This window comes from Actinia tenebrosa, unplaced genomic scaffold, assembly GCF_029948245.1.
Source record: "Actinia tenebrosa isolate PJP-AT-01 unplaced genomic scaffold, QUT_ActTen_1.0 PGA_scaffold1__47_contigs__length_23844297, whole genome shotgun sequence".
NCBI lineage: Eukaryota > Metazoa > Cnidaria > Anthozoa > Actiniaria > Actiniidae > Actinia > Actinia tenebrosa.
This window is the reverse complement of record NW_028292578.1, coordinates 15,360,139-15,386,022: the sequence shown is the minus strand read 5'-3', so window position 1 is coordinate 15,386,022 and position 25,884 is coordinate 15,360,139. Positions and strand designations below refer to the sequence as shown.

General features: G+C 35.3%; 2 protein-coding genes across 5 annotated transcripts; both read right to left on the bottom strand.

The window, feature by feature from the left end:
* Positions 1 to 920: 920 nt before the first annotated feature.
* On the bottom strand, positions 921 to 14,017 carry LOC148909955 (uncharacterized). Of its 4 annotated transcripts, none has more exons than XM_089033087.1 (5): positions 13,844 to 14,017; positions 8,488 to 8,627; positions 6,843 to 7,220; positions 5,668 to 5,853; positions 921 to 4,519 (listed from the first exon to the last, which is right to left on the bottom strand). In XM_089033087.1, exons 2-5 carry the CDS (start codon positions 8,573 to 8,575, stop codon positions 4,470 to 4,472), a joined length of 702 nt encoding a protein of 233 aa, XP_088889213.1. In that variant the 5' UTR covers positions 8,576 to 8,627; positions 13,844 to 14,017; the 3' UTR covers positions 921 to 4,469. The 4 variants fall into 4 exon arrangements, with proteins under 4 accessions (XP_088889213.1, XP_088889212.1, XP_088889214.1 ...); XM_089033086.1 differs by having other exon boundaries at positions 8,488 to 8,630; positions 13,844 to 14,016; XM_089033088.1 differs by lacking the exon at positions 13,844 to 14,017 and adding an exon at positions 12,083 to 12,142 and having other exon boundaries at positions 8,488 to 8,630.
* A 2,109-nt stretch (positions 14,018 to 16,126) lies between these two features.
* Positions 16,127 to 22,079, bottom strand: LOC116297792 (uncharacterized). Its single transcript, XM_031706087.2, has 6 exons — positions 21,860 to 22,079; positions 21,601 to 21,755; positions 18,890 to 19,317; positions 17,927 to 18,065; positions 17,244 to 17,375; positions 16,127 to 16,625 (listed from the first exon to the last, which is right to left on the bottom strand). The coding sequence occupies exons 2-6, from the start codon at positions 21,650 to 21,652 to the stop codon at positions 16,525 to 16,527; spliced, it is 852 nt and encodes a 283-aa protein (XP_031561947.1). The 5' UTR covers positions 21,653 to 21,755; positions 21,860 to 22,079; the 3' UTR covers positions 16,127 to 16,524.
* Positions 22,080 to 25,884: the final 3,805 nt, after the last annotated feature.

Genomic DNA, 25,884 nt, shown 5'->3' with positions numbered 1-25,884 from the left:
TTCTTTGACATAATTTACATGGAAGTAATTTATTTTTGATCAATTTGTCCGAATATTAATTGAGCAGCAGCTTTGTGTGTGTGTGTGTTATTTCCAGGGGTGGCACAAAGGAAGGTCAGGGAGCCATAACCCTATCAAAATGACCAAACACCTGTAGGCCTTAAATGATAGGTTTAGGGCTTGATCTTAACCTTTCTGTCTTCTAGCAAACATTTGAAGTTCTGTTTCTTAATGAATAAATGGACAGATGTGGGAAACATTTACTTGCAAATGCTTGCTAGTAGATATTTTTTCAAGTAAAGAAAAGCACTAGCTTAATTTGAGCCCTGTATTTCCACTTAAGGTGCTGACATATGTGCAACATTGCATGCAACAGGACTGTTGTAGTGTGTGTCTTCCCCAAACTTGTTGCACGCAAAGTTGCATGCAACAAATTTGAAGTTGAACTGTGCTCTACTTTTACAGCATTGCGCGAAACAAATTTCATCATGTGAACATGGCTGCAACATTACCTGCAACATTTTAAAAATTTCCAGCCAATCAGCTTGCACCAAATTTATAACTGATGACCAAATAATTATCTTAACACAGCAGGCTGACACAAGCCATGTTGTGTGATTTTGTTGCAATGTGTGTCACCCCGATTCAAATTTGTTGCTTGCAATGTTGCAATATTGCAACGTGTGTCAGCACCTTAGGGTGCTCAGTTAAATTTGATTGATATTCTTCTGTGTTATCAATCAATATTTGCCCCAGAAATCTTCCAGCTTTTTGAACAGAGCGAAAAGGGACGAATCGGGGATACTTGAAATAGCAAAAAAAAAAAAGAGGTAGAACAGAGGAAAAAAAATTGAAAAAGCTAGAATAGGGAGAGAAGAACCAGGAAAGAGAAAAAGGAAGGAGAAAGAAGATTCGTACAATACAATACAATATAGTTTATTGCTCTCTAGTATATTTGAGACATGACATTTTCTAAAATCAATTATGTTAACAATTTTGATTCAAAAATTACAATTCGAAAAAAGACGAGCCTGGGGGTTAAAATAACTGTTAAGTTTTCTAGTTTGCGTACAGGTTTAAACATGAAAACATACAGGAGGTTTATTGGTTTAATTTTTTCTCCATTTTTCTGTATCCAAATGCCATTATATCTTTAGGTCAATAATTTTTTACAGTCAGGACAATCAAACCATGAACACTTTGAGCTTTTTTTTAGTTTTTCTACTCTTTCAAACCCTCTAAATTAAAGCTACAAGTTGGAAGTGGCCTAGTGATCAAAATAAATATTATTTCCGATTAATTGGGTCAATGATTTAAAGTATGCATTTTAAAAAGGTGACAAAAAAAAAAAAAAAAAAAAAAAAAAAAAACAGAAGTGTTCAGGATTTCCTCACTGTAAATATATGATTTTTATTCATCATGATCAGTTGCAATTAATATTTAAGCGTGGTTTTAAGAAAACTCTATGTTACCTGTACAAATTAACAAGTAATGTTTAATTTTTTTATTGTATTCAAATAATCTAATGGAAAGATATGTCTCATTAATGTATACCGTATAGATTGCAAACCATATATCCATGAAATAGAAAAGAAAACTAAATAGCACTAAACACATCTATTTCTTTTATTTTCCATTGTTTCATGGTGCTATTCTGTACTAAATAGTTAGACATACTATTTCACGGATATATGGTTGCACTCTTACATTGTTTGCCAACTAGTACTGGTAATGTCCATCTTGCACGTGCCTCCTATATAATGATTATTAATTCAAGAGCACTCATAATTTATAGTTTATACTCGTTAATAAATTTTCATTGTTTAAACTTTCCAAGTTGAAAATACAGTCATTTTATATAATAAATTTTTGTATCTTAGGATATTGTTCTACAACCTACAAATAGAACCATTTATTTTTCTCTATAATGCACGCACAGGAGATTGTCCCTATTTTTTGTATGATCAAATATTTTCATACAATTATTCTATATATTTATATATTATTCAGTACATACTAAAAATTGTGTAGTTCCAGAAATCATCCATACCCACCCCACAGAGGAATTTGGAATTTCCGAAGAGTAGGGGGGTTAGAGAAAGATCAAAAATTACAGAGTTTGTATGGAAGAAAATTGGAATTTCTGGGGGGTAGGGGGGTGTCTTTAAAAAATTCCTCTGTGAGGGGGTATGGATAATTTTTGGAACTAGACATTATTAAATTATAAATAGTTAACAAAATGTTAAAAAAAAACTAGTGTCTGCTTTATGCGAGATCAAACACACACAAGATTTTCATATTTTTGGGAAAATAATTCTTATCTAAACTAAATCATAAAATCACTCAGGTTAGAAACATAGGACATAAAAACGTATGCTGGGAAACATAATGTTCCTTTGATGTACATGTATTCATTTTAAATACATGTTTTCTGTCAGTGCAACCATTTATGAACATTCGACACGTTGTTTTCACTAGATACATCTCTTAATATGCTTCCCATGTACCATTTCAGTTTCATCTATGATGTTTTATGTTTTTTTAACCCAACAATGATTTTGCAATTATTGAATATATGTTTAAGCTGCATTTGCTGTTACATGTGGTTTTATGTCATGGAGTTTGTCTCATTGAAAAAATCGTAAAACATTAATTATAACTACTCTACATAGCCTTGGGCAGACACATTTTGCAAGTATGTTGCAGAAAATGAAAGTAGAAATCTTCAACTGAAGGTTTCTTAGACAATTTGCACGATTAATAAACATGTACGTATGTAAGAATGTCTTATATATTGAAACATACTTTTCATAAAGTATATTAGTCCTTCAGAATTGCTCCCTTTTGAGGGAGTCTCTATCAACTACACAAATAAATGAACTCATTAATGTAGTTTTCACAGGCAAGTTAAGTAATAGCATATGCAAGCCGCAAGCACACTGTCAGATCTCACAATTTAATAGGACATTTGCAATATGGTGTCATTTTAACTACAACTAAAAGTACCCCTTGCACACTTTCTTTCGTTTAGTTAATAGACCCGTTTCAAATTCCAAATTACTACTGTGTTTCTTGATTACAGACTCATTTGCACAGGGTTAGCCTCGAGTTTGTTCAGAATATTCACGTGTTCCAGTCAAGGTCCGTCGAGTTTCAAAGTGTTTGTATTGTTGAAGTTGTGCATTCTTTACTTTACTGTTGGTATTTGTGAATATTTAAACACTGATACGAGGCTACCCTGTGGAAATGAGTCTGTAATCAAGGAACACAGCGGTAATTTGGAATTCGAAGCTGGACTATTAGCATCAATTGTTTTTCCCCAATACAAATTTGAATAAGAAAGAAAATTGCAAAGCATTTTGGTAGTTGTAGTAAAATGACGCTATCATGCAAACACTATTTAATATTGCTAACTTACAATTGAAATAATTTCTATAAAACAAAACATTCAGTTTACCTGAGATAATATCTAAAATTTGATCATATTATGCTCATGCTTGTCTTGCCAGTGAAGACCGGGTTTGATAGTAATTCAGAATAGGTATTAAAAATATATATACATCTAGTAAATAATATATACTTATTTCAATAAAGTTGGTATCAGTCACCAAGAAACAAGCCAATAGCTAGGTGAGACCAACAAGGATCAGAGCATGTGCAATAATTCTCCGGGATGTAAATTGCTATGCCGTGCTATGAATAACTTTATAAAAAACAAGTATATAATCCAGGGCTTAAAATAGCAGCTGGACATTGGACAATGTCTGCCCAGAAGTGGGACTTGTCTGGTCAAATCTTTGCCTAGCCGGTCACTTTGACCAGTAATGTAAAGACAGAAATGAGGTATTAGTATAACTAAGCTAAACTAATTTGTCCTGTGATCATAAACAGCAAATTACTGGCAGGTTATTTTAAGGCCCGGAGGGGTACTCCCTTTGTTCAGGTGGTAAGGGTGATCGGCGCTCCTTTAAGGGTTGAAAATCTTCCCTATGTGGACCTTTTAGGGGTTTCAGCTCAAAAGTCAATCATGTAACATAACTCTGTACCTTTTGGGGTCATTTATTATGCGCATTATCCATGCTATGCCGCTGATCATCGTTATGATCTTATTATACGCTGTCCTGTCATTTCCTTAAACTGGCATTGATAGCCGGGGTTAATAGTAAATTACTGAAATAAAGCTGTACCTTTTAGGTTTTGAAATCAGGCTGGTTAATCATGCCTACCTTTTAGGGGCCATTTTAAAAATTGACTGCCGATCACCCCTACCACCTAAACAAAGGGAGTACCCCCCGTTTTAAGGCTATAAACTCTAGCTAATAAAGAACTCTAAAGTTTAGACACCTGAGATTGATATGCTGTCCGGGAATCCCATATTAGTGTGCACCAATTTGCCTGGGACTTGTTAACCATTTGCTTAAATAAGTACTACTGGTACGTGTGGGAAGATAGTAGGCAATTCTTTACTTTCAAACCTCTGTATGCTTGCAATTACCATTACAGCTTGGGCATGAGAGGACTATAGTGATTGAAATAACAAAATTAAATCATCGCTTTTAATCTGTAGACACGTTATTATAAGAGAATGTCATGAGGGGAGGGAAAGGGTTAATTTTGCAATAGCTATAAATCACTCAATTCTTGACCAAATTGCTTCTTATCTTCACAGATAAAAAAGGAATGACTGAAAATGATATAGATGATTTTATAGACAATGTTATGTTATCTTTATTATCTTATTGATTTTATTAACTGTATCCCCATACATTCTCTTTTATAACGTACAGATACAGAGCTTGGGCTTCCTGTGATGTAGACACGCTGATAGTTCAAACTAGAGTTTTAGTTGCCCTATAACACTATGACGTCACATCAAAACAAAGGGGGCAAAATAGCAGCAAAACGAATTAAATCACAATAAGAAATGGTTAAATAGACGGGAAAAGGTGATAACAGATATATGTTGTACTAAATATCCCGAATGAAAGAAAATTTTGCCTAAATTCCTATCATTCTTGCCCATGTAAACAAGCTGTGACGTCATAATGTTATAGGTCAATTCAACCAAATACGCTGAGAATTTTTATGGACTTTATTTAAGATTAAGAAATCTGTTAAGTGAACGAAGCAAAACCAATGGCCCGGGGGGAGGGGGGGGGGGGGGGGGCTTCAATGCTTCAATGTTGGAAAAGGGTGGGGTTGCAAGATTGTACCTTTTATGAAGCAAGCACGGGTGGCATAACAGTGCTAGTGCTCACCTCCCAACTAGGTGACCCAGGTTTACTCCCCGACTCATTGTCATGTTTGAGGAGAGATACAGTGTACTTGTTGGTTAATGGGTTTTCTCCCAGTTTTCCTCCCTCCACAAAAATCGAATTCTAAATTTCATTTGGAATTCAGTGGATGAAAATCTACTTTGTAAAAATTGGTTCATTCATTCTTATGTTTGTTCATCCATTCGTTCGTTCGTTCCTTCATTCATATGTGTATTTTATCAATTTCATTTGGAATTCATTAAGCCGTCCACCCAGGAGTGGTAAACGCAGTGGATGAAGAGCTGATTTGTAAAAATGACAAATCAATTTATTTATGTTATTTATTTATTTATTTTATATATTTTCTTAATTCTCAGGTTTTGAACATCTGGAAAAAAAGATGAGAATTTACCTTGTTGTTCAAGCATTGAACCTTCATTCTTTTCCTGATTACTGATGCAACAGTTATGATGTCTAATGGAGTGGAAGAATCCTTTCCCCTTGAAATACATTATGGCATCAAAGAGAAAAACAATTATAGCAAAAGTACCAACACCGACTATTGCAATCAAGTATGGTATGGGTGCTTTTTGCTCGTCTGAAAAAAAAGAAAATATTTCAATTAGTAAGTAATCAAAAGTAAAGTAATGCATACATATATATATACATACAGCTATTTGCAAAAATTATGGCTGTTTCAAATATACATACAGGTATATCGAAAGTATATCAGACACAGGGGGATATCTTTCTTGATATTTTTTTCAGAAAGCCCTAGTTATGACAACTCAAAAAAAAAAATCAGGGGTGATATTCGATAACTTTTGATATGCTTTTGATATACTTGTATATTTAATGGAAGTGGCCATAATTTTTGCAAATGGCTGTATACACATACATATATATAAATACGTAGATATAGACCGGTTTGTTTTCTGCTTTATGAATTATTACAAGTATTTTCATTGAGAAAACGCAAATGAAATCATAATCCTGTAGAAATTTGAAAGGTGATTTTTTTAATTTGTCTAAGTATTCAACATTACTGTTGTTTTCCATATTCTGTGAACTCAGACATTTAAATAGTTTGTTGTGAAATTGTTTTTTCACTGCCGCCAGTCAAGAACATAAAAGGTACTGACTGATAATTTTTGATTGACAGCAGCCAAAAACCAGATTTGAGCATACAGCTTGTAATTAGCAGAATATTGAAAACTGCAATGAAAGGAAAACATTAACCCATGGTGATTATTATTTTGATTTTGAAACATGAACCATATTAGGATTGAGAATAGTATGCAAAATCATTAACCATTAAGATTAATGCACAAATCCGTCCATCAGAGAGAATTTTTTAAAAGATCCAATGTGCAAACAGAATTTGATATTTGCCTCTTCATTTTTGAAGACTATTTGGATCTGTGATTTTACTTTGGATCTGTAATGTGGTTTCAATTATTTTCAAAATCTGTACATCTGCAGACCTATTCACCCCCTCCCCTCCCCCCACCATATTGTTAGTCTCAATTCATAATAGTTAAGCTTATCCATGCATCTATCCTTTGCATATTTTATAAAATAACATACCATTTTTTCTTGCTCCAGCTGAAACAGGTTCTTTAAGATCTGGCACGCAGTTCTCAATGCACTGACATTTGCAGGAGTCAGAATTCAAAGTTATCTCATTGGGTTTGCAGTTACAGCTACACTGACATGAGGTATGGTTAGTCACTTTAACAATCTTTTTCTGGTTGTTGATATCCGTGACTTCAAGGTCAATCTCCACAGAATCCTTGACGTTGCAAGCTTTGACATGGGGAGAAGTATTATGACATGTTCCAGAACAGCGGTGTAGTAGGACATGATAAGGAAGCACTTCATGGCCTTTAGTCACTGCGACTGCAACTGGTCTTGGGCTACAAGTAGCTTCATCCATTCTCTTTGCTTGTGTATTTACTAATGAGCCTGTGCAAGGTAAGAAAAGTTTTAAAATTCGATTTATTAAAACCTAAAGAAACTGAAAAGTAGAGATTCATGTGATTCATAATTTACGTGCAAAATATAACTGCTGTTTATATATACTGTGGGTGCTTCTGGAAGCAGCAAAGCATAGTGTTAAAAAATCTTCCTCTCCTCTCTCCTCTCCTCTCCTCACCTCACCTCTCCTCTCCTCTCCTCTCCTCTCCTCTCCTCTCCTCTCCTCTCCTCTCCTCTCCTCTCCTCTCCTCTCCTCTCCTCTCCTCTCCTCTCCTCTCCTCTCCTCTCCTCTCCTCTTCTCTCCTCTCCAAAGTAAGAAAACAATTGCCAGAAACAGGACTTCAAATAGAAAAAGTGAAAATTTATGATTATTACTGACAAAGGGATGATTACACTAGACATAATATATGGGTGTATAATAAGTAGAGAATATGCATGCATGATTGAGTATGTCAATATTAGAACGAATTTCTTAAAATTACAAATTTTGTTACAAATCAATGACTTTATTACAATTTCTTTGTTTTATTGCTTTATTATTATATTTTATTTATTAATTATTATTATTATCTTTTTTTTTTCTTTAATTTTTTCTCCCAGATGCATCGTTTAAATAATATATTGCCTTGACTTCGGAAGTTAAGGCATGCAAACATCAATATCATGAATAATGTATTACAAGCTAACATACTATTAAGTACAATCTTTATAAATTTTCGCGAAAAAGGTGTTACCGACTGACATTTTACCCGGCTCTAGAACACATTCGTCACCTAAGACTCCTACGCGTCAATTATTGCGGAAAATAATTCAAGTTACGAAACATTTTCATTCCTATGATAATACCTAAACTACACCCAACATATATGCCTGCTCTTCCGTACTACCGATTGCTGGGTAGTAAAAATAACCAATTGACTTCATTCATTCAATGAGAGAACTCTTTAAGAGGAAAAAACTTCCTATAAAGTAATAATATTTATACAAGTTGCAATTAACTTTCAGAAGTTTGTTTAAGTCTCGTGATTTAGAATAATAAAGCTGTACGGAATGATAACTCGTATATCATACAAACTTCCCAAACTTTTGGATTTATGTTAAGAATACAATTTAAAATCAAAATTCTGACGGTACATGTTTATGGTTTACGACAAAGCGAGAGTAATATGAGATTGTTTTGAAGTTGCTTGGATTTTGTTTAATTGTGACCAAGAAGATTGCTTCGGGATAGCTTACTAAATAATGATGTACTTACTCGATAGAAAGAGAATCACGGCTAATAAGTTGATCGGCTTTGTCAAGACTTTGACGATTCTTGCATCTTGGTTGAAAATATTCTTCATCTTGAAACTTGCTGTACAGTTATTCCAGACAAGTCAGTATGTATGACTTCCACTGCTAAGACAAAATTTCAAAATGTACTTAGATTACGGAACTTACAATAAATGTCAACACGTGTGATTGTTCTTGACGTGATCACGCCTCTGATCTACGTAATAGCCAATCACTGAATAGCATAACGATGAGGAACAAAAGTACTTCCAGATTTAAGACAAGTTTACTTCGTAAATATTAACTCAATTTTTAACGAAAAAGAAAAAAATGAAATTAAGAAGTTTTGAAATCCAAAACTATACAGAATCATTTCATTTTGTGTCATATTTAATGAATATTAGAAATACTTTTCATCTGTTCTTTAAAAGTATTCAATCGTTATATGCAAATATATTTTAACCCATTTAAATATCTAGAGTTAAATACGTTTCTTGTGTGATTCAAGGTTTAGTAGGGTATAAAACCTGAGTATGGCCTTACTATGCTACAGGATTAAAATCATGTCAAATGTAGGCTAGCTAGTCACACCTCAACAGTCATTTACAAACAAACTTCTTATAACGTATATCGTCCACAGGAAATAGACCTAGCATTGACCTCCCAGGGATCGGCTTTGTAAATGATAATGCTTTAAACATACAAGCCATGTCTTCAAAATACTTTTTTTTCTTTATGAATTACAGAATATAAATTGGATGCTATTCCGGGTTTTTCCTTTCTATTTTTACTTAGACCCTAAGGGCATATAAAAAGTATCGTTCACGTTAGCATTATCGTTCATCCATTAGCACCATTAGGAAATCTATTAAATTACGTCGTACTGGTTTTCGAAGAAACTCGTGATGTTTTCCTTGCAAAAACGTCCCTGAAGACAAACGCCTATAGATGTATGATAAGTTAGCGTGATGAAACAACTTTGCTGCCGAGAGTTTGACAGTGTTCAGGGTTGTCTAGTAAAATTAATCGCATTTCCAGCCTACCCAATTATCTTAGGCATTCATATGTCTATAAATTGATATATTGAAAATGAGAGTCAGTGCTAGCCTTACTGCACAATGATCTCTGCTTGAAGCCCGGTAGTCACAAGGTGTGTGTGTGCAGCTGGAAAAATCTTTGCTGTCTTTCTTTCTTTTTCATCGGTAAACTTCATCTTATGTGTGCCTAGGTGCATGTTCGTTTGGAACTTGTCGCTCAAGTGCATACTGCTGAATGACACCAATGGTTTTCCTATCTTAACGAACTACTTTAATAATCATTCTATGATTTCTTGCTGCCCTGCTCGTGACAATGAAAATTTCAGCAGTGATTATAATGGAAGTCAGTCTCCCTGCTGTCGCTAAAGATATTGGAAATATTCCTCTGTTGGGTTGCATTTTTAGTGAGAGCTTGACCTACTAACTACTTGAGATAAAAGATACCAAAGCAAATCTGTAACACGACCCTTCCAAGCCAGGAATCTGTTATTTCCTGTATTAATTGATAAAAACGACCAAGTTGTTTTTCATCGCTATCAACCACACAACGTGAAAATGGCGCGAAAACCAAATTGCGACTTTGGCCATGATATGATATTTTGCAGCTATATCAATATGAATGGCAGTCTAGCTGACGTACTGAACAAATAAATAAAGGAAATAAGGAAATATGCGAAAAATGGTAAATTATAGGTCTTCAAGTACTCGTGCGTAACCTTTTATCTATTGAGCTTGAAAGATCAAGTAAATATTCAAATAACTTAATCAGTTTTCTCTATTTTTCTTGCAAAAAATCATTCAGTTTTTATCGATACCATTAAACAACCTCTGAGCCGATCATAGGCTAACTCACAGATCAAATTGAAACCTATGTTACTATCTTTCTAATAACATATACCCTTACCGACCCTATAATATGTTTCTCGATCAAAATATTTGTTTATTTCGAGTAAAGTCAAAAGTCCTACATATTACCAAGACAATAATTAATAGAAAGTCCACGTACACTCTCCTGCTAAAAGTAGCTCCTCACATATTATCATAGGCCCAAAATGTGTTGTCTTCATTCATCCCGTGTCATTCATTGATTTTAGCGCGTCAACCGTGTACTATCGGACGAACAAACTGATATATTCAGAACAGTCCAAGGTATATCCGTCCAAAACACACGTTATCTTAACTGGTGATTGCACTTGCAAAATATGTTGTTGTTTTTTTAATTCTTTGATATCTTTGATATAGAGAAAATAAAGAAAACCTTTAGTACTCAGATATATAGTAAAATTTAAAAATCTGAAGAATGGTTGGACCTCAACGCCTACTTGCATGACTTCCTTTAACACGGCGTGGTGGTCACTACTCGCTACCCATGAAAGCCATTCTTATGAACGTAAATAGAAACCTGAATTTTTATTTTTTAATTTTTACTAATTTTCCGAAAACATTTCCCAGGTCTATTCAGATTACATTAAATGCCCATCATCTACATTCTCCGGGCGACGGCTATACACCTGAGAAACTGATAAACAGTTCTATCCCGTGCCTGGTAACGCAATAAAGACGCACTCTTACGTCATATCAAACAAGACGGAAACAATTAATCAGAGTCGAAGAACTGTGTCCGGAATCTTCGATTAGCTTATGCCTACCACCTCGGGCTAAAAACGCCTATTTTATTGCTTTAGAGGCTATTTTTTGCAATGTCAATTGGATTTTGGTAGCCACGCTTCTTTTTTTATATATGCAGCTTTCTAGATGGTTCAAAACAACTTTGCTCGAAATTCCCTATTATTGACCTCCTGCCTACATTTCCGGTCCCATCAATACACTACTGACTACAAAAGAGACGTCACTTCTCTCTTGCAAAACTTCGGAAAGCCGAAGGATTCCGATCACACCCGATGCTAGGCCGGGGAGTGACGAAGAGTCTCGAAGACCCAAACGACCTATCCCATTACCGACTCTATTATCCGCCTTAATTGCGATAATTCCTTTGAATGGTTTAATTTGTGAATAATTTTTCATTTCCTTTACTTATTAAGCCATTGTTTTCGGGATAAATAGACATTGTTTGTGTTGAGTGGGAGAGACGTTTCATGTTTTCTAATTACTGGTTTTCCGATATTTATTAACACGCATTAATTACAGGGCGTAGATGCCTGGCTTCACGTTTTCAATCAAACGAGACACGCTTAATATCGAAAGTAAAATAAGTGATGCAAGAGTGTTCCAAAGAAAATTGTGCGTTACATCATGAGACTTGCGCGTAACGACTTCTTACAATAATAATATGATGTTCTATTTTATTGCAACTTGTTACCCAGATTTAGAGCTTTATGAAGAATTATGATGCGCGTAACGACTTTATATAATACTTGTTACCCAGATTTAGGAATAAGTAATTTATTACACATTTAAAGTCGATATCCGTGTTTAAACTCGTAAATAATGAACCATATCAGTGAAGTGATACGATATCACTTCACAGTAAACTTAAAACTGTAACTATCGTTATAATATTGGCACTAATCAAATTATTACCTGTTTATAAGAGCCAGCCTGTTTTCTTTTTTACTCGTTTTCCATAACATCGCTTACGTAGCGCTCAAGGACTCGGCTCGTTTGCGATATGATAGAAAAAACTCGTGAATAAAAACGATATCAAGCTCTTAACCTGTGATAGTCTTTATCTGCTTGATTGCCAATGATAAACGCCTATAGAATTAAACTATTGTTTGTGAGATCAACATTCGATCAATTGGAATTGAAAACTTGACGATAATTAGGCGACTACGTAGGCGGTGTATGTGGTTATTTTAATTTGTTCACAAAAAAGGAACAAAGAAAATGACTTCCTTTAATATAACTTCAAGAATTTCATTCATTAACAATGAGCAAAAATGATTAATGCTTTATGTCGGGCGCCTTTTGAACCATGTTTAGAATGGTTGTGGTGCATGAAGAATAGATGTGGAATGACCGGAACACTGTGTTGTACGTATACTGTATTGTACGTATACTGTTTTTGTTTGTTTCCCAACCTAATTTAGTATAGGTGTTAACAGTTTTTACTAATGTTTATATAGTTTGGAATGTGTTGGGCGAAATAACTTTGTTCATGAGGGAGTTGTCAGGGGTTGAAAAATAAACATTAAGCCTAAGATAACATATTTTCATCAAATATCGTAGGTCAACTGTCCTTTCTGTACGTCGCATTCCACTATGTACACTCATTCATAGATCAATCATTTGACGACAAGACAGCCTTAGAAATAACTGTCTTATTAAAAGTAAACAGCTTTGAATATTTTGTAATTTCATTTTCATTTCATTAAGAGGACAATATGAAAAATTCCAGATATGTCCTGGCAGATTTTATATCTAGTTTCGGATAACATTCCTCGTAATAAAAAAAACTGTTTTAGTTTTGAGCTGTGAGGGATCTGATCATGAAACACGAACCTTGCCTCGATAATTAGCAATCGTTAGTAGAGTGAAGGCATATAACCCGTGAAATAAAAAATACTAGTTAACGTGTAATACTGAGTCAAATAGACACAAAAGAAGACAATGGAATTAGGGTCTACTAAAGTGTATTAGTCTAATATCTATTTCTCGGGTTTAATGACTTCACTCTAATGTGTATTAGTCTAATATCTATTTCACGGGTTTAATGACTTCACTCTATTTCTAGAAAAAGAATGGAGGCTTACTCGTGCAGCAATAGTAATTATTGGCAACAGTTCTTTTATAATGTACACAATGAACACAAGTGCAAATGTTTAGCTTGGAGAGGAATTAAAAATGCTCGAAAATTACAGAGTTTAGTAACAACTTGTTTTAATTAAGTTACTTATAAAATCCTGCATAGTTTCGGATACATTTATACATTTATGCTACCTTATGTCGGGTGGATATTCCTTGACATTTGTAATTTCAGTCCTCGGTCTTTACTCAATTAATAGTATCAGTTTATCTAATGATTAAGACTGAGAAATTGATGAAATTATGGAATAAATTAATTACGATCTGAGAGTGATTTGCATTGGATGATCTGCTCCAAAAAAAATAAAAAATCATTATGTAGATTGGGCGTGCGCCCGAAATAAAAAAGAAAAGTAGGATCCGGCTGTAAAAGAGCAATTTCCAACTGCTTTTATAGGAGAATATAAACGGAAAGAAAAAATAAACAAAAAATAACCAAAAAAATGAAGTAAAATTTAATAGAGTAAATAGAGTAAATAAACGAAAAACAAAAAACAAAAAAACAGTCGTATGTATCACACACCACCAAATACTTACCAAATATTTTTGTTATCTTGGCGACACCTTTGAGCGCTTCCTTTGCTATTCAACCTTCTATTAATATAATCTTTGGTCCCCGGTGCTTATCAGTAGATCTGCAGAATGTTTCGAGGAAGGTTTAAATGAGTTGCTTTTGTTTGCGCTTCAAGCGTCTTCCTGTTCAGCTAAACAAGTTGACGTAAGATTACTAAATTTCTGTCATGATTTCAGTTTTCTTGCCCAGAATAATTTAGTTCTACTGAATCAGTGAATATTGGTTAACCATGATACTTTACCATCTGGCTACGTAGGCCTAGGTAATATTTGAATTTCGTCTGATGTGTGTGTTTATGTCATCTCACATGATCAATGTATAAGTGAAACAAACTGACGCAATCGATCCAAACTTCTGTCATGAATTACTATACTTCCTATACTCAGACTATACTTCCTGGATAAGGGCCTCTAAATTAAAATTCGCTGAAGCTTTTCAAATATTTTATTTCTTTATTTCTTTTTTCTATTTTTCTTTTACTCCCCCTCCCCCTTTTTCCCCATTGCTTCCGGTGTGCTTCTATTCTTTCCTTATTCATTTTATTTTGAACATGGCCATATGTAGTTATCACAATTAACAGTATTGTGCGATATTACTATAATTTACAGTGGCGGTTCCAAGATTTTTTTTTACTGGGTTTTCCATTCGAAGCTAATTCACCTGTAAAGGACACCGAACAAAAACAAAGAAAACAACAAAAAACAGTACATTCGGTTAAAAGGTAATCGAAATTCTCATAGAAAGGTTGCAACCTCCACAACCTTCATCCTGGATCTCACCCTTATTTGATACAAACGTCATCAAGTCTTTGTAGCCTTGATCGAATAACTAAAAAAGCCACTACGAGTCGTCTACGTTAGACCAAATTAAAAACTTTCGTCGATTTGTCGCAAAAGGCAGAAAACTGCAAAGGAAATAAGCAATCCATCTCTAAATATTGACGACGAATGGTGCTCCCCGTTAAAAAGCAACAGCAGTGGATACAACGATTTCAAGGGGGCTGACTGTTACCTAAGAATGCATCACATAGCGTCCTTTTTAGGTCTTGCCTTATCCTTTATTCTTATTATTTATAACCTTTCAACTCCAAGGAGAGGGAACTAGTCACCCAATTAAATTATCCCCCCCCCCTTGGATACACCCTTGTGTATGCATGAGTTGAGTGGACATGAATGGTTGCCCATGTTTCATCTTTGCTGTTTGAAGCCAAGAGTTTCCACAAACTGGTGACCTTCTTTCCCTTTCAGGGGTATTTTCGTTAGAAAACGCTGCAATAGCGCTGACACTCGACTACCACGACGAAAGCGAAAAAAAAAACAAGACATCGTTGCCAAAAAAAATAAATACATCTACCAGAATTATACAAATATCACCCAGCCTCTTAGATCCAGCTTAGGCTCCCTGTGGTAAACCGTATTTCGTATTTTGTTGTATACAACACGCTCGCGCCATCCTACAACTCGAGTCGTAGCGTGTAAATCAAGCCTACAACTCGCCTACGACAGACGAGAGCGTGTTATATAGGATAGTTGTAGGCAAAAATCGTACCGTCTAAACCGGCCTTTAGTCCATTTCAATGGACGTCTCTTGGTTGTACAGACCGGAACAAACTCATTTATGTTGCGGTCGTTGGTTATAATTACGTGATGATTTCAGTCACTGACCGCAACCTACGACTGAACGCAACTGGTCGAGTTGAACATCTTTCTGGTCGTTAACGCTAGCCACAAGAAACGATAAATTAATGGCTAACTATGTCAATAAAAAAAGCTGTTGGCGTCTGGAATCTCATTGTCTTGTAAAGTGAAACTCTGACTTTGATCAGCCCAAAGGTTTGATCTGTGAGTTAGCCGTGCCCTGACTTTGGTCAGCCCGGAGGTTGTTTCAGGGTTCGATCTGCGAGTCAGCCGTTCCCTGACTTAGATCAGCCAAGAGGTTGTTTCAGGTTTGATCTGTGAGTTAGCCATGCCCTGATCCTTTTGAGGTTTAATGCAATTTTGAAAATCTTATTCCGGAGAGCCTCGGTATCGTACTAGAATTATTATAGATTATTAGATCTATTATATATTATTATATATTCATATTATATTATAGATTATAGATTCTTAAAATAGAATATAATAAAGACCCAAAGTAGATGGATAGTTTTCTATCCTTCCCGTATTTTCTTAGACTCTCTCTTCGCGCGTCATTTATATTCCCATTTCAAATCCCATCCAGTAAACTAAATAAGCTACGACCGTGACTGAACGTACTGAAGCAAATTTTATTATCTTTGTTTTCAATGCAAAACGAAGTACGATTGAATAAAAAAATGTACATCATATCTTGATTTAACTGAATATTTACAATCTATTTTTGATTAAAAATGACCTCAATATATAATGTCTATCTATTTTCTTTCATCTGGTCAAAATAAATAACGCTTTCTTTATCGTCACGAGTTATTAAAATCTTAGCCTCGTCATGGTCGCCCGCAGACTCGGGCGCCCGTCTGTCTTACTGTTGAAATTTGTCTTGTTTTATTTCTTGGCGGTAAACGGTTCCTTTTTTTAAGCGACTTTACCAAGACCTATAGACGTCTTTATATTCTTTCTTGCTGTATTTGAGTGGAAACTAACATCGGAGATAGTATTGCTACCCTTTATACGTTTTCTACGAAGTCTTCCTTCGTTGATACAGAAGATACTTCGTAGCTATTTCTAATATTGCTTTTTTGTTCTTCTGCTTCATCTTTTGTTTGACCTGCAATTTACAAGAAAACTGTTTTAAAATGTTCCCGCGCTTTTCTAAATGGGTTGGACCTTTATCAAGCGGCAGCCATGTTGACTAGAATAATAGATTTCCCCGCTTGGCCTCGCATTGAAGCGATTCAGATTCTCATTAAAATAAACATAGCGCCGTCTGACAACAGTCCATTGAATGATAATCTTAAACAAAGATTTACTCAAAGGCGCACTAAGTGAATAAGGAGCTGCATGTCTACTTAAGGAAAAGAGAGGATTTTCATAGCATGTCCTGTTTGACCTCCCCCGGAAATGATTTTGAATCTCAATCAATCTGAATCCGACGCTGCCAATCCTATACGCTAGCTTCACTTTGGTTTAACTTCGAGAGGGCAGATCCACGAAAGTGGGGCTCGCAAGTGGTGTTCAATATCTCTAGGTTATACACTCGTTCTAATCTTAGGCATTCCAAATGCTTTATTCATCTCCCGCAGATCCGCTCTTGTGTATCTGAGGATCAATTTAAGGCAGGGAGAGGTTCTTGAGAGGATGTCTATCCCTTGGTCTGGGAAAGGGGGAAGACTGGTGGGGGATTTATACTAGTCATAATAGAAGAACAGTGTATCAGACATCTTACCTTTACATCTTTTTACGATACTGTGCATCAAGCCAGCCTTCTTATGGTATAGAATAGCATCAAATACGAAAAACATCAAAGCAAATTCCCCGATCATCAAAACAAGCATCAGTTTGTTAATCTTAAACTCATCTGTAGAAAAAAGACGAAAATGAAATTAAGTACGAGGATAAGTAGAACACTTCACCGTCTACGCCTGGGCGCCATCTTGAAAGTGCTAAACTTGGAAAATAACAAAGCACGGCCAGTACTAGTCTGCGTGCAGCCGGACTTTTCTCTCGTATAGTCCGTCGGACTTAATAGTTAGTCAGTTCGGCTGCACGCAGGCTAGGCCAATACTTGTTCAAGCTTTTTACATACAGAAGGATTTTTAATCATTTTAAGTATTCTGATTTGGTACTAAATATTAGAGGAACAAGGATGATCTTTTAAGACACAGTTAGATTGCAAGCAGTCCCACTTTTCCCTCCAGAATCATTAAAGACGAGTTTTTTTCCCCCAGGATTCCTGTGGAGATTGGCGAGTACTCGGCGTGTCGCTTCAAACTCACCCCCACTTTCCACGCTTCCAAAACAGGGAAAAAAAGACTCAACTGAGTTAGGAGGGAAAAGATTTAACAGTATAAGACAGTACAGATACAAAACGATTTTTACTTTCTTTATGCAGAATTAATTCGTATTTACCTTTTGGCTCGTCTCCTTTTTTTGCTTCTAGGTCTATGACTTTACATTCACACTCATCGTCGGTAATCATCCCTTTTGATCGGCATGACCTTTCGATGTCACTACTACAGACACACCCACAGGCCCGTGGACTCCAATGCTGTCAAAAGAGGTAATAGTTATTAGAGATCACGAACAAGAATTACTTGCCTTGAATCAAAAGTAAAAAATATATTTATCCCAACTCAGATGAATGTGCATAAAAATTATTTAATTGCGTTGACCCAACCGTTACATTAATCTCATCTAGCCAAACAGGTCAACATATAATCTAGTTTGAGTTTAAATGGAATCTGTCTAATCTTTGCCCAGAGAAATGTACTCCATATATCGATATAACGTATTTGGATTCAATTGACTTTTTTATGAGATTAAGTTTTTCTCTGTAGTCAAGGCAATGCATGCATAAATCAACATATAACCTTGGCATGTTTTCGTGTTGGTCGTTTTGAACATATTGAGATCTCATGCTAAGCTAATAAGAGCTCGTACCCCTAACTTGCGTACTCCAGGGAATACTACTAGAGGTGTTTCTTTTCCAGGGGATAAAAATTCAAGTGGAAATCTAGAGGGCGATGATGACAAAAATATAATCCTCAATAAGGGTGCGGGCTGGGGGGATGTGAAAATCGAATGCATTGGTCAAATACGTATTCCGCGACGATTGTTTCTGGAAACTCAGAAACTTGAAAGAAAAGTTTGAAATAAGTACAGAAAAATAACTATAAGTACTACCCGACATTTTGAGAAAATTCGAAAGGTCGATTTACAAGGTACGATTTTTCCTTGCAACTGTCGTGCGAAACATGGTGACAATACGAATTACTTCGTGCAAATCGACCGTACAATTTTTTGCTAGCGACATTTGTGAGGAAAAAATCGTCGTGTTTGCGCAAATACTTTTGAAGGCTTTTCAAAAATTACCTTTCCAACAGGGCACACCTTTGGCGGTTTATCACACCTACACTCACAATGACCGCTATCCCATCGATGACCTTCAGGACATGAGGTTGGTGGTGGCCTATGAGTGTATTTACACACACAGCTACACTCTTCTGCTTTCCAAACTTGATCCGATGTACAGTCACTAGGTTTAGCAACACATTGACATCCACATTGTGTATGGTTGACCAGTTGAATTGTACGTTGGCTTTTTTTTGTTATGTCGAAGAGATCAACTGTTACGTTTTTAGTTTCTGTTGCTACGCAACTCTTGATGCTGGGTTGAATTATATGACACGATCCGCCACAGCGATGCAGTTTTACAAAGTACGGGAAATATCCGTAATTAGGATGGTCAATAGGTACAAGTGTTGGGTGTGGGTTACAGAATTGTGCGTCGACAACAGCATCTATTTAAAAAATATAACAAATCGTGTAAAAGGTAATTATTAAATTAGCTTTTTTTGGATTAACGGGACCGAAAGGTCAAGTCTTAAAAAACTTTTCCCAATCATTCAAAATCTCTTCCATAGCTAGAGGGATTTCATTTTTATTTAAACATATTTTGTAGTTACATTAACCCCAAGAGCGTAACGCTCATCGAAGGGGTCTATGTCGTAATTATATTACAAATGTATAGTTATGTGGACCATTTTTAGGGGGGGGAGGTTCGGCAAAATCACCGCCCCTACATTCCTCCATGGCATAGACAAACATTGCATAACCCCCTTTTCAATATCCTGCAATAGTTGTCACCCCCCTCGATATGTGATAACCCCCCTAACCACTTTCATGCGTTAATTAATAAAAGCCCCCTTAGTAGAGTAAGTGCACACTAAGAGAGAAAATGGACCACGGATTGATAATCTAGTGAGAGGTTAAAGGATTAGAAGTGTTTGTCTTCAGTCAATTATAGAAAGGTATCATTTATTAAGATAGGACAACTGGTTTCATCACATTAATTCTGCTTTAAAATCTTACTTTTTTCACATAAGTAAAACATCCGTGTAAACGCTTGTTCGCGCTGTTATTGCTCTACATTAGATTTTTGTGAGTCATAGAATTTTTTTTTACTTATTTATTAGCATATTTTCTATAAGTAGGGATTACTATAGCCGTGTATATATAATCTATATTTGATTAATTAGTATTCTTATTATCTTACGAGTGGTTTGATGTACATGGGTGTGACTCACAGTCGAGCGATTAAGTGGACACTTATCAATGGGGGTCAAATACGCTACGCATTAATCTCTTATGAACGTTATTTCTCTTATCTAGAATATCAATTAACACTGAAAATCAAGTGTAAAAGTATGTATTCTTCAAAAAAGAAGCCGCTCCGAGGTTGAAGATAAAACTGGGTGAAGTTGGCATTGCAGTGCATTGTGGGACGCTTTTATGGGACATATCTTCAAAATAATGTCGGTTTTCTCCCCTAAGATAGTCCCTACCTCGGAATGCCTCCTAATATTCGGATTCAATCTATTTGCCAAGTCTTTGTTGCTCATGTAAACGAATGACTCTAGTTGTTGCCAAAAATTCACATTAGAAAACGACGTACCTGTTAACGATTTCCAAAATTTTATCAAACATAAAAGCTGGCGCTTCGACAAGAAAATATTTCCTGAGTTTCAGTTTGCCATGTGCTCGAACAAAGCATCGCCGGTCAAAGAAAAAATTATTCAGAACAGTGTATTCATAGATTAATTTTATATGTTATGGCTTTTTCTATTGTTCTTTTTGTCGTTTGAACATTTTAAATCCTAATTCCTGTTTGGTATTCATGTTTTACAAGCTATGTGTTTATCGATGGTCTTCCTGTTCATCGCCGCCGACAAATGTTGCGGTTCATTGAGTTGTTCAACTTTCCGGTGGAAGTGATTCATTTCGTAACATTTCCAGTCTTACTTAGAATTCTATTGTACGTGCTCAGTCTTAAGGGAACACGACGAAGTATAGTATAACGGCTATTTTCCAATACCATACCAAGAAAAAAAGAAAAAAAGGATCTTAGAAAAGTTTTTTAAGCTTTAAAAAATCCTGATATGATTTTGTTAGATTATAGCAGATGGATAAATTAGCGATCATTACGTAACTAAAAATATATTTCATTTAATTGTTTGTCAGCTTCCAGCCACTTGCCTTGCCACAAAGCTTCTTTACATATTGCGGGTAGATTAAATGGTACGAAAATAAATTTTGATGTTGGAACTAATTACTTCATTATCACCTTTTCACGTCAAGAAGGCGGTTAGATAGGAAGAACGGCCTCTTCCGGGCTTAAGAATGTCCTTGCTAAAACAATAACGCACCCACACAATGCTTACTACACTTCCTCTCCCAGGAGATTAGTAATTCGATAACTGAACATTTAGTGGTAACTCGTAACCTCCTAGAGTGAATCCAAGATACTTCACATACATGTGTTTAGCAACTGGTGAACTATTACTTTGAAAAAATATACGACTTGCTCTTGGGGAATTATTAGCCTGAGACTTAAGCCAATACCCTTTGATTTTCCTCCACAGTGATTGTATTTTTACTTGTCTAATAGTCTCCGCATCGAACTTTACTAGATATATTCTCACTATAATCTAGTATTGGGTATTATCGGTTAGTGACTTGAGGCAGTGCCTACTGACTGACATCATTTATAACAGTTATTTCATGATATATAAACAAAGAATTACCTGATCCACAAAAGAGGGGAACCAAGAGCAGCAAGACCAAATGGTATTTCATATTTAGACAAGAAATTGTTTCCTTTAAGGAAGAACCAACTATATTCCCTTCTAGAACACTGTAGAAATACAGACTAATGCGATTTGATATGGTACAAGGGTTCCTAAAAAAAACATAAAAAGAATAATGTCAGCTTTACAAAAAGGGGAAAAAACAATATCATTTAGTGACAAGTAGAGATTGTAGTAATAAGAGAGTCATACTCACCAACTCAGTAAATAAAGTCAGGATATCAACACCAATAGAACCGACTTTTCTAGTACCTCTGGACGATATTGCTTCCTATTAATAACTTTTGCTTTGTCTTGGCTTAATACCCAAGCTGATAACAAGTTTTGTATATGTCAAATAATTCGATCGAGACTCGGTAGTTTAGTTACCATCAAGCATGACACGCTTTATAGTTGTCCTGAACTGCTGGATCGTGTTGGCCTGTTATACGTACAACTAAGTCGCACCCTGTCGCCATGACGTCACAAAATATGTAGACAGCATGTAGACAGAACACATGGATGTGACGTATCTACAAAACACTCCTCGCTCCCCATTGTAATCCCGCGCCGTCATGGATGACCAGAGCATTCTTTCTAAGATCAAATCAAATACGCCAATGAAAATATCAAAAATGTACTGCAAAATAGTATTAAAATAATATTTATCTTCACTTTTTTAGCTATAATTCGACTTGAGATGCGAGCTCCTTAATACCGGAAATACGTCATATGTATCAAAATGTTGTCATTTTCTTTCACCGCTCAGCGGATATGCTTTCATTGCTATTCGAAGAATGTTACTTTATTCTAGAAGAAATGTGTTTTTCATGCTATTAGTGGAAATTCTTCGCTTAATACACAAAAGGTTATCTTCCTTTCGATGCTATTTTTACCACAAGCTTAAAATACTGTGGTGTTGAAAATTATTCGCGGGGGCTGTAGAATTCGTATAATGTCGCTGCGTGTGTTTTTGTGTATTTGCTTGTACGCGCGGAAAACAACATTCATCGTCTGAACATTTAATAACTGTCAAAACGTTTTACTGATTCTCATAGTGTATCCACGAAGTCAGGTAAATTAATCCTACTGTCTCTACAGTCTCTCTCCCGGAGAGAAGTAAACCGTTGGGGAATGGAGCGAGACTAAAAACGATTGCGAGGGAGTCTAGTGAGTTACTTGAAATTCCAGAAAGCTCTCCGGGCCTTTTCCAGATAATTCAGTTCCAGGACAATTCATGGAATTACGCAACTGTTCTCCCACTAACAATAGATCGAAAGAGTTGTTGGTTCTTGGCTTTTGTTGCACTCTGCCAGGAGTTCCTTATATAGCGACTTCTTATTTTACACTTTCATACTACAACTTTTCCCTATTTATTCTCATAGTTCTCATGCGATTTTGTTGTTATCGATGATATTAATAATAATACTGAAAAATGATGATGATGATGCAGATAAACAATTATTGGATGAGGCTGAGCGTGATATCGTAAATTCTCAAGACCAAGGCCATGTTAACTGCCGAAGCCATAGGCTGAAGGGAATGCGATAAAACAGCAGAGGTCTTGATAATTTACGATATCATGCGAAAACCGAATTCCAGAATTGTTTTATTATATATTTTGTAAACTAAGATTAAAGATTTAATTCTGATTTTAAAGAAATAGCAAACGAATTTTTAATCTCCATTCGGCGACTTTGCATGAACTTGACATGATAAACGTATTATCTGCGGATATACCTAAAATATTATCATCATCACAGATTTAGATCTTCTTAACCGAGCGGGAGGTCTGTACGGGATAATCTTGACCGAGGTCGGAATGTACAGACGGAGCGCAGCGAGGTCTGTACCCGACCGAGGTCAAGATTATTCCGTACAGACCGACCAAGCTCGGTTGATAAGAGTTTTATTATATGACCACTATTCATTGAAAAGGACAAAATGTTTTCGCCGTAAGATTAATATGCGATCGGACCGGAGAATCTAGACCAGTCCGCGATGCGATCTATCCAATCAGATTGCTCGATTTGCTAGTGTCCAGGCTCTAAGATTCACGGTCATGTAATAAATAGAGGATATTACATGGGCGCGCGGAGATACGAATTTTATCTTCGAGTGTTCAATTGATATCTCACGAGTGAGCGCAGCGAACGAGTAAGATATCTAAATTGAACACGAGAAGATGAAATTCGTATCTCCAAGCGGCCATGTAATGTTCTGTTTATTATATAGATATCGATGAAACTTAAATAAAACAAAAGCTCAAAAATTCTTTATTAAAATACGTTACTATGTCAACAGCGATATCTTCACGTGTGAAAGATATGGTATCTTCCACTGGTGAAAGATATCAAGTTTTCGACACTAGAGAAAACCTGGTATTTCATCGATATCTATATAATAAAACACATTTATCATCATGTCGAGTTCACACGATATCATGGATTGGCTGAGAGCTCTTGGCTAATGAGAAGGGAGATGGTGAGTAATAATGTGTATAAGTAAAAATACACAGGTGATTATTGAAAATCTCGCGGGTTGATTGGTCGAGAAACTCACATTATCACACGATAATCACCTCCAGCGATAATCCAAAATGGCGGCCAGCCGCTTCGTTGCTGTTACCGGGAAAAAATGTCTTTTATCTTCTTTTTGTTCCTTTTTTTTTTTTTTTTTTTTGAAAGAATACCCTAAAACAATTATTTGCCTCAGCCTCAGTGAATATCGGAGAATATTTACCACTAATTTAATATTATTCACTTCGCCTTCAGCGAATAATTGTTATATAATGACGATGCTGACGATAATAATAATGACAAAAATACTGATAATAAAAGCTTTTTTGCGGAGGATGAGCCCAGCAAAGATATCTACTGAACTTCACAAGCTAAAATTCTATATAATCGAGGAAATTCTAAGGCTATGAATGATAAAACTGATTAAGATTCTAATCTTGAAATATTTATTTCAATTTCCCCTCAAAAACATTATGTGGCATTGGCTTTCTTAATACCGAAGGGAAAGATAATAATAATAATAATAATAATAATAATAAATCTACATACACATATTCAAATACGCATCACAGACAATAAACTAAATCATTTTATATTTATATATATATATATATATATACACCTACTTGCAAGAACGTTGACATACGAAAATAGAACATTAGTAATTTAGTGAGAAAGGAAGACATTAAAAGACAAAGGAAAAAGTTCAGCTTCTGTGATCTTTTGTTTTTTAATATAATTCCTATCCCACTAAATCACTAATGTTCTATTTTCGTATGTCAACGTTCTTGCAAGTAGGTGTATATATCGATAAACCTTTACACAATATTTTCAAAATTGAGTCTTTAAATAGTGAATAGTTGATTGTTAAAATAATTCGTCATTTGAATGTTGGGTCTTTGAGATACGAAGGTTTATATTTCCAATATGTTAATGACTATGACGTAACATAAGGGATTTGAGTTATTTTGTGGCAACTTTTAATATTGAACGCTGGACATTTTTTGAAAACAAATTTGTAAGAACCTTTACGTGAGTCACGAGTAAAAGGGTGATGCTTTTAAAATACTGTATTCCAGAACGAGTGCAGTGTTGTATATTAAATGATCCCTTATGTTACGTCATAGTCATTAACATATTGGGAATAAAAACCTTCGTATCTTAAAGACTCGACATTCAAATGACGAAATATTTTCACAATCAACTATCTACTATCTAAAGAATCAATTCTGAAAATATTGTGTAAAGGCTTATAAGCACTTATAAAAATGTCTTAAGCTGAGATTTAAGGTGGCTGACTACTTTGGTAAATAATGAACAGAAAATTGAAACTTCTTTAATCTGAAATTTAATGCTGATTTCCAAAATGCAAAGAAACATGGGGTGTCCCGAGCTCATTCTTGAGATAATCACTCCGGAATGACATGAGTTTGTACAATTTTCGAAGAAAAATAGCGAAAAAATCAAGCTCTATACAAAAAAAATTACAAAACCGAAACTAAGGAAGAAACATGAGTATTTTTCTCCGAACACGTAACTTACGCTGTATTTATAAAATACTGATAAAAGTTGTTTTAATAAACTATTGAAGACAATGAAAAAACCTTTTTTTGTACAGGTTCCACGGTGTGCAAGTTATCGTAAAAATTGAGCACAAAACAAAACGATTTTTTACATTGTTCTAATCAACAGAATTGTATTAAACTTTGAAAAATAATGGGAT

Bases quoted from the DNA above. Each gene is read 5' to 3' on its own strand.
- LOC116297792 (XM_031706087.2), bottom strand. From the start codon at position 21,652: ATGAAATACCATTTGGTCTTGCTGCTCTTGGTTCCCCTCTTTTGTGGA. The intron at 18,066-18,889 runs GTAATTTTTGAA...CTCTTTTGACAG, and splicing joins AGGTGTGCCCTGTTGGAAAG to CATTGGAGTCCACGGGCCTG. The intron at 17,376-17,926 runs GTAAATACGAAT...TTTTTTCTACAG, and splicing joins AAAAGGAGACGAGCCAAAAG to ATGAGTTTAAGATTAACAAA.
- LOC148909955 (XM_089033087.1), bottom strand. From the start codon at position 8,575: ATGAAGAATATTTTCAACCAAGATGCAAGAATCGTCAAAGTCTTGACA. The intron at 5,854-6,842 runs GTATGTTATTTT...CTTTTTTTTCAG, and splicing joins AGCTGGAGCAAGAAAAAATG to ACGAGCAAAAAGCACCCATA. The intron at 4,520-5,667 runs GTAAATTCTCAT...CAATCACTATAG, and splicing joins TTCAATGCTTGAACAACAAG to TCCTCTCATGCCCAAGCTGT.